The sequence below is a fragment of the Athene cunicularia genome, assembly GCF_003259725.1.
Source record: "Athene cunicularia isolate RWA chromosome 5 unlocalized genomic scaffold, athCun1 chr5_part1, whole genome shotgun sequence".
NCBI lineage: Eukaryota > Metazoa > Chordata > Aves > Strigiformes > Strigidae > Athene > Athene cunicularia.
In genome coordinates, this window is record NW_020799101.1 from 8,200,197 (window position 1) to 8,214,566 (window position 14,370).

At 40.5% G+C, this 14,370-nt stretch overlaps 1 protein-coding gene across 1 annotated transcript in view; it reads left to right on the forward strand.

The window, feature by feature from the left end:
* KCNH5 (potassium voltage-gated channel subfamily H member 5) overlaps window positions 1-14,370 on the forward strand; it is a 147,965-nt gene that overhangs the window by 80,983 nt on the left and 52,612 nt on the right. Inside the window, exon 7 of the mRNA XM_026849866.1 lies at window positions 12,730-12,929. Coding sequence (XP_026705667.1) covers window positions 12,730-12,929 — 200 coding nt within the window. The remainder of the gene's footprint in view (window positions 1-12,729; window positions 12,930-14,370) is intronic.

The window sequence follows — 14,370 nt, forward strand, 5'->3', positions numbered from 1 at the left end:
GTGAAACAGGGCATTTAAAAATGCTACAAAACAACCACAAAAAAGTCAAAGGAAAGTGATAAAATACACTCAATTATTCTCCTCAGATACTCTCCAGACGTCAGAGTAATTTCATTGACTTCAGTGAAATTAGTGTTAATGTAGGAATGGAAATGCAGCAAATCTAATTCCAGCATCTCCTTCCTGGAATAGTGAGCAAGAAAACAGAGAGGTAATCAGATAGAAACAAGTGCTGATCAGAAAGAGTTGGACAGGGAGGAGGAGAGCTTCAGGAGCTGCTGCCAGGAAGTAAAGACACTTTTCCAGTCTCACACAGTCATGGAGAGTTCAGCAATACATGCACAAAGACTGAAATGACAAGCCAGATTTTTTTTGTTTGCATTAATTTGCCAACGTATGCAATTTTTTGTTGTTCTGCTGAATATTATCAAACCCTTTCTACAAGGACAGCATCAATGGCTTGTAATATTTCCAGCAATGTTTTTATTCTTGGTGTTACAGAGAAGGGAGCAGTGGAGAGCCGTGGGACTGGTGGAAAGAGGTGGAGATGATGTGCTTGGTATAGTATTTACACACCTCTTATTTAATCTGAAAACAGATCTATGTGTTTGTAACCTTTGGAGTGCTGACATCCAGTTCTACATATACATTATTGTCTGGCTTTGTGATCCTCTGACAGACACTGCAAAAATATATTGGGTTGTTGCCTGCCATTTTGCCATGCCACTGCTTTTCAGCTGAATGGTTTGTGGTACTTGCAAAGGTGAATGTGGAGAGCATCTTCGTAGGACCATAGATGTTCTCTCAAGTGTCATAAAAACTACACACATATACTGGGATTCAAATTGGCATTGTGTAGGAGACAAAATCCTCTCACTAAGCACATTCACACTAGTATCTTCCCCAAAGATCCTTTTCCACTGGTGAGAATTGTCTTTGTAGCAGCAGTGAGTGACAGCAAGGCCACAGTCCTGTGACTAAAGCATGGTCCCACCAGTGTGTCAGGGCTGGGGTTGTGGATGTACTTGGTATACATAAAGGGTTAATTGACAATGCTGAATGCTAAATTAAGAGGCCAACTTTCTTCCTTGCCCCTCCTCCTGGAAGGATGCAGTACAGAGTAGCACACATGATTTCATAGAGTGTAAAAGTGGGAAACGTGCTCATTTTTGTTGTTAGGCTTCACTTGGTTATTGACTGTTTTACAAGACAACCACCAAGGAAGCTCTGAAGAAGCTGTCAAGCTCAGTGACAGCTCAGCATCTGCCACAGCTAAATCCATACTGCGATGAAGGACAGGTTCCCAAAGTGGATAATCAAAGCAGAGTAAAGTTAATTCACCTTGAAAGCCTGAAAATATTAGTGTGAAGTTTTTTAGACAAAACCAGCATCATTCTAGCAAAACATGAGAGGTGCTGAGGTCCAGCACTGATGAGCAGTAGTCTGCAGAAGCATTGCCTTTAGTAGGAGGGGGGAGCAGGATTCACACCAGTCATGTGCACAAATGCTATGATAAGATGGAAACCTGGTGCTAATAAATTGGGCAAAAAGGGGTTCACGTTGGCCCTGCTGATTGCCAGCAGTGCGCTAGGAACTCATGGTTTGGTTTTGTGGAAAATATTCCATTATAATATAAATTTGGGGGTGTGTGTGAAGATAATGAATGTTCCTCTTTTTCTTAGGCTAAGACATTTTTCTGCATCAAAATGAGATTTTCTTCCATTGTTCGGGTATCAGAGGTTTAAAATCAAAAGACTGGAGGAAGAATGTTTTGCTATGAATTATTTTAGCTTTATAAAACCTGGAGGTGAACTGTTTCTGCTTTTTGTGGAACTCTTTTTTTTTTTTTTTTTTCCCCCTTGTTTTTAGTGCGAACACTTCAGGGAAGGCAAATTTAATTTGATGTAGACTGTCAGCATCACATCGAAAATTTTTGATACAAAAGTTTGGTTGTCTCTGTACAGAGATGCTGAATTTGCAGGACTGAGGATTAGAGGGAAGGTGCTTCTGTAGGTGACTTAGATGAGTAAGAAACATTATCGTTGAATTTAAGGAAGCTAGTTTGGGGGTGATTTTACAAAGCAGAATTATTCTGAAAATAATAAGATGCAAACATCATCTTCCAATTTGAGGCTTTTAATATTAACAGTTGAGTACTTTATTTTGTTCCTTTTGTTCCTAAAAGTACACTTTAATTTCATACAAAAATCTATCCTCACACTGCGTTCAGGCTGATGAATTAAAATACAAAGAGGAGGAACTACCGAATAGAAGCAGCATTGCTTTACCTGCTTCCTATCTCAGTAATATTTTCAGGCAGATACTGTATAAGCATGCACTGTTACGCTAACAGGTGTGTTTACTGCAGCTCTCAGGGCTATGTGTGGCCTGTTTTATAAGATGAAATAATTTGTCTAATTGTCCCAAATCCATTCTTATTAATTGTGCTGAGATAAAATTGAACATTTAGTTAATGAATAAGCAAGTTTAGATTTGAAAGTAGAAAGAATGAACAAATTAGAAGACTGAAAGGAAACTTATCAGGTGCAGAAAGTCTACGACCATCTGTATTGTATGTTCATCTTTACCCTTACATACAGGTTCTATCTGTGTGTACGTACATGTGTATCTATATATGTGTGTGTGTGTGTTTGTGAGTATCTAAAACACACCAACACATAGATTTATATAACACAAACTTTTACAGTGGTGTATGCAGAAAAAAAGAACCTAGGAGCAGAGAACTAGAAACATCTAGTACAGTCCCGTACTTTGAAGGTGTGTTTACAAATTTCCTATTATATTTTAACAAGACAGGCAATTTAGGTGTGTTCCTCAGTGTGGAAGTGGTGTTCTGGCATCCTGCCTCCAGCAATGTTACTATCCTGGGTTCATCTTAATGTGACAAGAACTCGGTGTCCCAGTAAAAAATTCCCTTTAAAATATTAAAGTAAAAAAAATCACCAACAGAAAAAAAACCTGACAGCTCAAATCCAGCAACAGGCTGTCAAGTTGTTTCACACAGTAATGCTGACAGCTGCCAACTTGGCTTGGAGAACTTTCTTCTGGAGGAGATCCCTTTGGTTCCTGTGCTTGCATTCGGTAGTGCTGGAGACCCTTTGCATCCTGTGCTTGTTACTGGTGACAGCTTTGACACGGTGAGGCACAGTGAAGAAGGCATATGGGATGATTTTGATCCATAAGTGTCAGCATCGGCCCGTAATAACAGTAAAGACAGTACTCTGGGAAAGCAGCTTCTTTATTTCTTTGATGGAGAAAGGAAAGAGAAAGATTTATGTGATGGGTAGATGATTGTCTGACAGACACAATTCAGTTTTTTTTTAAATACTGGAGAGATTTGCATGGAAATGAGGCAATGTTAAAGATAATATTCAGAATGGAGAAAATGATAAATAAAGGATGGACCAAAGTGCTAGAGGTATGGGGTTGCTAGCATTCATGGTGAACATAATTCTTACGAATTTTGGTCATCTTCTGCCTCTCTACTTTCCTTCTGCACCCACTGTAATTTCTTTAGGGAAGTGATTGCACTGTAATTAACATTTACCATTGCACAGGACTTCATGCACTATGTGAAATGCTAGATATGCCATTTGGTAAGGAAGTGATGGGTTTCTGAAGAGGTCTGAGTGATGAAGCATTAATGTAAGAAATAGTTTAGCTCATTTCACTAATTATTCTCTGTGTTTATGTCATACTGTTCTTATAAATGGGAACTTAAATATTCTTCCCCCAGTTGTCACCACCAAAGCTGTGGCCCATTAGACCCAACTTCCACTGCGTATGAAAATACACAGAAAAAGCCCTAACTCTCAGGCTCTTACTCCAGAGCTCTTAGGGAAGAAGGTTTCCAGAATTAAAGCCCCTTCACTACAAGATACGGATTTTTCAGGCAAAGTGAAGCTTTGCCTCAGGGTAATGCTAATACAAGGTAATGCTGTTTGCCCTGCTGCCTGTTGTGGTGTAATTGCAGCCATTTTTCAGGCTATACCTTCCCATATGATGCTTAACACCCTTGAATAATATGATGAGGGAGAAGCAGACCCTAGCAGACCCAAGACACATAAAGCTTTCCAGCTGAAAGAAAATACAGGAAATTACATCCAGATGCCAAAAGGAGACTGCTGAACCTGTGCAGGGCTGTATTTCTGATGGCTAGCATCATTCCTCAGGTGAATGAACAAGTAATCTAATAACATGGTGTGACTGTGGTAGGGGATGTTGAGCAGGGAAGATGTTGTGTGTGAAGTGTGATTAAAAGCTGCTTCGCACCTGTGTTGTCAGAGCCAGGCAGCCCTTGGTCCCTCATCCTCAGGGCAGGCAATGTGTAATTTTGTCTTCTGCTGCTGAGTAACCTCAGCCAAGTTCAGCTCATGTCCATCACTTCCTCAGGGCTAGAAGCCAATCACACTGATATCTATGGACAACAATAACCTTAATATAAGACTGTGTTTTGCAGTACCAATTCAGCCAGTCTTGGATTGCAACTGTGTGCAAAAATATAGCTAGTCAGCTCATGACATTTGTGTGGTGGATAGGTGTTGGAGCCTTAAAGTAAACATTTCCATTAGCTAAGTACTCTTATGAGAAAAAAGCTCACAGTTCCACCATATAAAAATCAGTGACTGTACTAGTGCAATTGAAACACCTTATTTTTATAAGAATTTATACATAAAATATGTAAAATGCCGAACTGCTTCCAAAACAGCTGTTCCACTCTGCTGTGGAGTGTCCCCTGTGAAGGGAAGAACAGCTAGTGTGAGTTCCTACAGTTTATTACTGATGATCCTCTTATTTACTTAATTATTTAGTTCTTGTCAAACAAATATGTCATCAATGTTAGCAGGGATTTTACAGACCGATCTATTATCATTATTGCCATAATTTAAGAGTTTGTGTTACTATAGTGTCAGGAAAACAGGGGTGAGTGTCAGCTGGGCCCATGGAGGAGCCGTGCATCTTGTGTGACTGCAGCGTGTGATATAGGAATGTGTGGATGGCCACCACCTCCCTGCGCGGGCGGTGTGGGACATACAGGTAGATGCAGGCACTGGGTGTCGAGTGTGTAGGCCATAGTGATGGGGGGCTCAGACTGGCCATGCTGTGCATTCTCTAAGACACAGCTGCATCTAACTCCCCCTGATTTCAGCAGTCAGATGATTTTGGTGAGAAGTTCAGAGGTAAAGTTCACTGCTGAATGCAGACCTTTGCCCATTAGCTTCTCCTCTGTAAAGTGGGTGTAACAATGCGTTGTTGGGGCTTATGGGAGGATAAATAAATTGAATTATGTGGCATGGGATAGTACAGTGATATGACTGCAGGGGTAATTGGAGGGAAGATTTTTTTTTTTTTTTTTTTTTACTTTGGGTACTTTTGGAAGTAAAGCTTGAAAGCGGGTGTGCTACTGTATTGTATCTCCTGCCTGTAAACAGGGAGTGATTGTATTTAGGACACTGAACACTGGTAAAACTAGTGTCAACATTGCTGGAATAGGGGAGTGTATTTTAACAGCACAATATTTAATGGGGCAAAGGATTCCAAACTGGCCTTTTGAAGACCTGCAAAAACCATGAGGTTGTGTGTCAGTGGCACAGCTGGCAAGGCAGGAGTGTGGCTGTGGGGTGGGAGCGGGAGGCTGAGGCTGCAGGGCAGGACAGGGCAGGCTCCGAAAAAGTGCTATAAAAGAGTCATAAGGGAGGGGGCTTAGAAGGATTATTTTCTTCCAAGCAATATGCTTCATTGAATAATGGTGATGGTTTTGAAGAAGGCTGTTTATTGTGACAGTGATAGCTGCTGCTGCATCTTGGTGGGGCTGTTAAACTTAGGAGATGGACACTACACTGTGCTGACAGGAGTTGCATTGAATCGTGCTTGCTGCTCAGCTTTTAAAATAATAAATCAGATGTTTGGGTACTGGGTTTATATCTAATTATATCTAGTATCTATGTATTGGAGTTTGTACTGAATCTCTCCTGAATCATATAGGTTTAATAATATTAATCTACTAATTTTACAGGAATACCTTGTATCAAAAATACATTGAAGAAGTTTCAGCTAGCCTCAGCATGCAAAAGTGAATATTTGTATTTTTCCAGGATCAAGGCCTCAGCTTCTTCTTTACAATTACAGTTTAGAGGCATATTGTATATGCTTGGATTAATAATACTCTAGCATATAGGAGCCTATAGGTAAAATTAGATCTCTCAATCAAGCCTTTGGTTCCTAAAGGCAGATGTTCCTATCTGGACGTATTTAGCATTGAGATAATTTAGGTAACTCTAATTTTTTTTTTTTTTTAGAAAGTTCCTTGTTTCTAAACAGGCAAAAAGATTTATGTAACACTATTGCTAAATATTTCAAAATGTTTTATGTATATACAAATATAGTCACACACATTTTATATATAAAAATATATAGCATTTAGATCCTTGTGTATGGGGAGATTTTTCAACACTGAAGAGTAAGAATAGAAATTAACAGTTGAACCACCTAGCTCACCTTTAGAACTGCATCATTATATCAAATTGATCTGTATGAAATCTAGTCAAGACTGTTCCAGATTGACACAGATAGGACAATTAAGTAAATGAGCATTGCATGACTGGAGGAACATAACAGGAAATGTCTGGAGAAATGCAAGTCATTAAAGGGAAGGTGTATAAATGCAGTTTGACCTAACTAGTCATTTCAAGAAATTGAGTGAAGTAATTCCACCTTCATCCTCTGTAGCATCATCTCTCCCATTTCTTGTAAATGGAGAGACTAAGTTAAAACTACTGAAGTGGATGTATACCTTTAGAGATTTCTTCAGAGATTGTTTAAGTCCTCTTACTGTCAGGAGAGGCACAGTATGTTATTTCCTTCAGAACCTTTTGCAATGATCTTTACTGCCAAAAAGAATTAAAATACAGCAAAAGTGAAATGCCTTTGGTAACACTCCTCTGCCTTTGTTTTCTAAAGGTGAGGGGTAAAGTTCACACTTGCCATTTCAACATTCGCTCATGAAACAAGGATGCTCTGAGAAATCTTTGTTTGCTAATTACAGGCACTAAAGGTCATTCATGGAGAGCCTTAGACCTTTAAAGCCTGAGAAAGGCAACAGCAGCGTTAGATGCTCGCCAGCGTGTCTATGTGTGTGCATGAGCATGTGCATCTGTGCAGAGGGGATCCAACATGCTCCAGAGGTGGTTGGCTCCCTGAGCTGAGACATCTCTGCCAACCAAAGAACTGATCCAGCTCACCTCTCCGTTCTGTCCCATCTCTGTCATATTTACACTTAATGCAATTACCCCAGCCTGAAGTTAGGTGGGGGAGAGCAAAGGCAGGTAACTTGTATTTTTAAGGCAGACTAACCTCTTCTCATTAGATGCTCCCAAGCAGAGGACCCTTTCCCTGTGGAGGAGCATCACAACAGGTTCTAACAAATGCAGTGCAAATTATTATTTATATATTTATTATTCCCTTTTCAGCAAAAACTGGTTTCATTGCATGTCAAGACCTGCAAAACAATAAATATTAGGGTGTTTTTTAATGACCCCCATTCTTAGGTATCATATAAAGAACAGGGGTGTGGAGCTGATTTACAGAGAGGTGGATTTTCCATGCCAAATTATGAAAAATGTGCTCTGCAAACTGGTCCTAGCAGCTACCAGGGTTGGCATAGGCGAGCACCGTGAGTGATGAGAGTCTTTGAGGCACAGCTTCAAAGCTGTGAAGATCTAAGTAGGTTCACTTTAAATGTTTGCCAAAGGCCCCCCATGCAGGAATCTGTAAGAGAAGTGGAATATTTAGATGAACTCAACCATGTGTCTTCACCATTTCCAATAGGAGGTAAAGGAATACTGTGATTTCCAACAGGGGGATAATGCTGATTTTGTCTGTGCAGACTCTACAGCATGTAGGCCTGTGAATTCTGGCTTAGTGAGGTATTGCTGGGTAATGCTTCCAGCAATTCTGCAGGTTTGATCCAATGATTTATCCTATCCTTAATTTTTTAAAAAAACACACTCTTAAAGTCAACTTTCCAGGACCCTATTTAGGAGACAGAGGACTAGAATCTCCCTTCTGGCTGTATATATTCTACAGATTGTCTCTGCCAAAGAGACTTTTTTTTTTTTTTTAGAGGAGGTAATATGTGCCAGTTAGTTCAGAAAAGCTGTTTTCATCATTTAGCTGTTTCCAACCTGGAAGGTGTCAGAGTTGAATCTCTTTTTTCCCAACGTTATGGGACACTGTGTAACATTTTCAGTCAACCTGTGTCTTCTGTGTAGGTTTGCATGTCCAGCTGGGCTGTATGCATTGTAATTACATATGCAGTCTAGCTGTAGTTACAGGTTGCATAAATTTTAATCATGCAGAAAGGCAACATTTTGGGGACAGTTATGGCTTCTCTTTACATTTATAGTCATAGTAATTTGCAGGTGCATCCAACATCAGAGGGCATGACAAGAGATACTGTGCACTCACATATCTGATGAGCTGTATTCATGATAAATCAGCAACTGTTCTTCAGAAAGATGAGGGATGTTGTACTTAGAAGTGACACTTCATCAAGTTTGTCCTACTCCAAAAGTCCAAAAGAGCAGAGAAAGCTGAAAAAAAAGAAGAAAAAAAGTCAGGTGGCATTCATCCATCTAGGCTTTTTTATAATCCACATACATACTGTTATACTCTGGGTGATGATATATACCTGAATGCATACAGAGGTAGAGAAAACCTTTCAGTAGCTAGCAGATATGATACAACAATCAGTAAAGCAAGGGGAAAAAAACTACCCTTGCAAAGAGCTTTATTTCTAGACATCACATAGAGTATTAATCTGCTGTGTTTTCTAAACTGAAACCTTGTGTTCATCTTTGATACACATTGTGTGACCTTGTTTGATATGATCTTGTGTGTTGAGATGAAAAATCCCAAGACTTTGATAAAACAATGGACATTGTCTTTCTGATTAACTTCAGCATCTAATTTTTGCATGGATATAGTAAAAGGCACTGTAAGAAATGGAAGTACAGTTTTTCTATTAGGTTTTAGAAAAGCACCATGTTTCTTTAAAAATACCACCTCTCAAATAGGGGTGATGAACAATAGTAAATTAGTATGAAACAAATTGAGTTTTCTGGAATGAGGTGGAAATGTGTTGTATAGAGGGAAGACATTATGTACTGCGAGGTGGAAAGCACTATTTCCTTTCACAGTAGGTTATTTCTTGCCATTTGTAGGCTGCAGTTGTTTTTCAAAAAAGCAATATGGAAATGCATAGCTGCATTCTGCTATGAAGTACCTCCAAGCAAAGATCATTAAAAATGACAGGCACATTTCTGTGTATTTGATAATGTCAAGAACAGAGGTAATGCCGCACATCGATGTTATGAGATAGCAGAATAATTCTCTTTTCTGCAAAATCTGTAATGCCTAATGGAAGAATGTCATTTCAGGCTTGCTTGCAAGGGTAATTACATTGTGACTCAATAAGGCACCCTAAACTTGCTTGACTTTAAGAGTGTCTTTCAATTCACCACTACCTAGACTTTAGTAAAGCCTTTGACAACATCTCCCACAGCATTTCTCTAGAGAAACTGGCTGCTCATGGCTTGGATGAGCGTACACTTCTCTGACTGGATGGTAAAGCCTGAAGAGTGGTGGTGAATGGAGTAAAATCCAGTTGGCAGCCGGTCACAAGTGGTGTTCCCCAGAGCTCAGTCCTGGGGCCAGTTCTGTTTCACATCTTTATCAATGATCTGATGAAGAGATCAAGTGCACCCTCAGTAAATTTGCAGATGACACCAAGTTGGGCAGGAATGTTCATCTGCTTGAGGGTAGTCAGGCTCTATAGAGGGATCTGGACAGGCTAGATTGATTTTATGAGGTTCAACAAGGCTCAGTGCCAGGTCCTGCCCTTGTGTCACAACAGCCCGCTGCAATGCTACAGGGTTGGGGCAGAGTGGCTGGAAAGCTGCCTGGTGGAAAAGGTCCTGGGGGTGTTGGTCAACAGCCAGGTGAATAGGAGCCAGCAGTGTGCCCAGGTGGCCAAGAAGGCCAAAGGCATCCTGGCTTGTGTCAGGAATAGCATGGCCAGCAGGACTAGGGAAGTGACTGTCCCCTTGTACTCAGCACTGTTGAGGCTGCATCTCCAAAACTGAGTTCAGTTTTGGGCCCCTCATTCCAAGAAAAACATTGAGGTGCTGGAGCGTGTCCAAAGAACAGCAGTGAAGCTGGTGAAGGGTCTAGAGCACAAGTTTTATGAGGAGCGGCTGAGGGAACTGAGGGTGTTTAGCTTGGAGAAAAGGAGGTTGTAGAGAGGGGGATGTCAGTCTCCCAAGTAATAAGTGATAGGGTGAGAGGAAGTAGCCTCAAGTTGCAGCAGGGGAGGTTTAGATTGGATATTGGGAAAATTATCTTCGCCAAAATGGTTGACAAGCATTGGAACAGGCTGTCCAGGGAAGTGGTTGAGTCACCATCTCTGGAGGCATTTAAAAGATGTGGCACTGAAGGAGGTCATTTAGTGGTGGACTTGGCAGTGCTAGGTTAACAGTTTGACTCGAAAAAATAGGTTCTTTTTCAACCTAAACTATTCTATGAGTCTATGATTCTAAGACAGCACCAGTAAATATATGCTTTTAAGGTCTTGCTTAAATGCTTTGCTGAATTTAGGCTTCAGAAACCCGCCATTCTCCATCAAATAGCGTTCACTGCATCACACTAGTAATAGTATACTGAGTTTGATGCTTTTTCAGTTGGAAAAAATCATAGAATGCCAGTTTGGAATGGACCTCAAGGATCATCTGGTCCAACCTTTTGTGGCAAAAGCACGGTCTAGACAAGATGGCCCAGCACCCTGAAGTTTAAAAAGTGTCCAGTGTTGGGCAATCCACCGCTTCCCTGGGAGGATTATTCCAGTGACTGATTGTGAAAAATTTTCCTCTTGTGTCCACTCAGAATCTTCCCAGGAGTAACTTGTACCCATTACCCCTTGTCTTTTCCGTGTGGCTCTGTAAAAAAAGGAGTATCCATCTTCTCTGTAGCCACCCTTTAAATACTGAAACATGGCGATAAGGTCTCCCCTAAGCCTTCTCTTCTCAAGGCTGAACAAACCCAGCTCTCTCAGCCATTCCTCACATGGCAGACTTCCCAGTCCTTTGTTCATCTTTGTGGCCCTCCTCTGAACCCTCTCCAGCCTGTTCACATCTTTTTTGTATAGCAGGGACCACAGCTGAACACAATACTCCAGGTGTGGCCTGACAAGCGCTGAGAAGAGTGGGATAATGACTTCTTTACCTCTGCTGGTGATGTCCTTGTTGATGCAACCTGGCATCCTGTTGGCTTTCTTTACCTCTGCAGCACACTCATATCTTCACTCATATTGAGCACCAGGACCCCCAGGCCCTTTTCCACAGAGCTGCTTTTCAACCAGGTAGATCCTGGTCTGTGCTGCTCTCCTGGATTCTGTTTTCCCAGGATTCAAGACCTTACACTTATCCTTGCTAAACTTCATAAAGTTCTTGTCAGCCCACACTTACAGCCTATCCAGGCCTTCCTGCAGGGTGGCTCTGCCTTCCAAAGTGTCCACTTCGCCATTCAGTTTGGTATCATCAGCAAACTTCATCAGGGTACACTTGATCCCATCATCCAGATCACTTAGGAAGATGAACAGCACTGGGCACAATATCAATCCCTAGGGGATCCCACTCGTGACAGCTTGCCTGTTTGTAGACGAGCTATTTACCACCACTCTCTGGGCGCAGCCTGTCAGTCAGTTCACCCACCACACGGGCCACTTGTCTAGACCATAACATTCCAGTTTCTCTAGGGGGAGGCTGTGGGAAACTGTATCAAAAACTTTGGAGAAAGGTTTACTTAAAATATGTGATCTTCTCTTCTTTGGTGTTGCACAGCTGAACTGGATGAACTTGACAGTAATGATGGCATGTTTGGAAAGGGGAGAATTAAACCAGAAGAGAAGGCAACTTGAGGACTGGGTTTGAGGTAGTGCTTGCTACTTTACCCTGTCCTCCTCCTGCCATAGTCATATGCCCTTCTCAATGGGAGTTTTTATCATTCACAAGTTCAATTTTTCTCTCTTTGGAATCATTAATGACTGGCATCTAGAGTTGACATGACATACCCAAGTCATCTGCTGTGGCTGGCTGAGAAATTGGACTGTGAAATACCACTCTGAATCTTTCTTGTACACACCTTGGCCATTGACACAGGGTCACATTTATATCGATATCTTCCTGCCAGGATTCCCGGGTTCCTTTCTTCTCCATTTCATTTTTTCCTTGGGACCAAGGCCATTCTCTACTCATAGCACATGCCAGTAGAGCTGATCTTACAGGAGATCCACATGACCTTCAAGATTTACTGGTGGGCTGAAGTTACATTTGAATATTAGTTTAGATTGGTGTAGGTTATAGAGTTAAAATGCACCGACTGTTTTTAACTCCATGTGTGGACATTATCTGTATGAGAGATTTTGTGAGTTAATGCACACTGAGTGGCTCTATGAGCTGTGTGGGTAAATTCAGTAAATAACTGTACATGTATGTGTGTGAAAGTGTGTGCATAAATAGAAATTTTAAGTTTACACCTATGTATATGCAGTAATTTGTAACCATACATAAAATTCTTTGATGTTATCCTTGAATTATAAGTAGCATTTACTGGAGCATACATATTTATTTTTAATTACCTCTGGTTTTTTTTCAGCTCTTCTTTATGCAACTATTTTTGGAAACGTCACCACTATTTTCCAGCAAATGTATGCCAACACCAACCGATACCATGAGATGCTGAACAATGTGAGGGATTTCCTAAAATTATATCAAGTCCCAAAAGGCCTTAGTGAAAGAGTCATGGATTATATTGTCTCAACCTGGTCCATGTCTAAAGGAATTGACACAGAGAAGGTAGGAGTACATGAGGTAACAATTTAGATAGCAAGAGTTTGTGTCCATTGTGTACTTTCTTAGAGGAAGGACTGTATAATGGCATATAACTTACTAACAGATTCTTAACTGCATGCTGCTTCATTATAATGTTTGTGTTTGAATCAAAAACTGGATGTTTTAAAAAGGATTGTTTTGCTGCTTTGGAAATAAGCCTTTATTTTTCATTATGGTAAATGTTTCCAGTCTTACTTTGCCTAAATGCTAAATAATTTTAATGTACTTAAGTATTGAAATCAGCGGGAAATTGGTCTTCAGATTAGTCTGAGAACATAATTTGGTATTTAACCTACATCTGTGAGTTGCAATGAAATGAGTTTGATTGGCTTGGACCTTTTGCTGATGCCCAGGACATCAACATATCCATCAGCATAATTAATATAGGATTTAATGGCAGTAGAGATTGATCTCCTTGAGCTAAAATCTCTCAGCTAGAACTTAAGGCCTTTGGTAGGGAGATACAGAAAATGTGGTGCCGCTGACAGCCATGTGGGGTAGAAGTCCCACAAGACTTTAGCCCTCAGAAAGGACTGGTCATTTGGCTTTCTTCAAAAGCTGATTGAAGGAGATCATCTTCAAAGACTGATTCATCATGTGCCAGGACAGACCAAGTGAATTGTCCTCAGAGCCTCTCTTTCTCCATGATACGTGCAGTGAGTCTGTCTAGCATTGGATATTTTCTAGATCTGAAGTCAGATGGGATGGTTTCCACCTGCAATACCTTGATTGTAGGCAAGATATAACAGTTTTAGGTCCAGATTTTTGGTCAGTGGAAATCAGCAATGTTCTTGTGTCTTCTGTGGACCTGATACACATCACCTGAAATTAGGCGTTCAGGCTCCAGTTTCCACAAAGATTTTCCTCCTTAGAACTTAAAAGGCAATTGTCCGAGGGAGGGTAAGGAAATGTCATGGCAGATTAATATTTCAATATGTCTAGTGCTTGCAGAGCTTTGAAGTTCTTGTCAGTTGAAGCTATTGTGTAATATGGGATGATGATGCAGCTTGTTCAGCTACACCAAGATGAAGTTGCTACACTGACAAATTTAGTCTTACATCATGCTGATGCAACAGCAGTTATCTTATTAATCATCTGCTGTGAAATTTGGTTTGCCATCACAAATACAACTATTTTAAGTAACAAGGATTTTGATTTCTTTGATTTTTGTGCTTCAGTATGCCACAGTCTTTAATATGTTAACTTCTTATACACTAATACCCTAACTTCCCAATGCTGATTCATAGTGTTAAAAGTGAGCTTTTATGTTGTAAACTACTGTAAATGCATTCAGTCCTATTGTGTACATTCAAAACTTTGTGAAAATTCAACTTTCATTTGCATTTATCTCCTTGCAGTTATGCCACAATCCTGTATTATTCCACTACAGTTTCATTAGATTTTA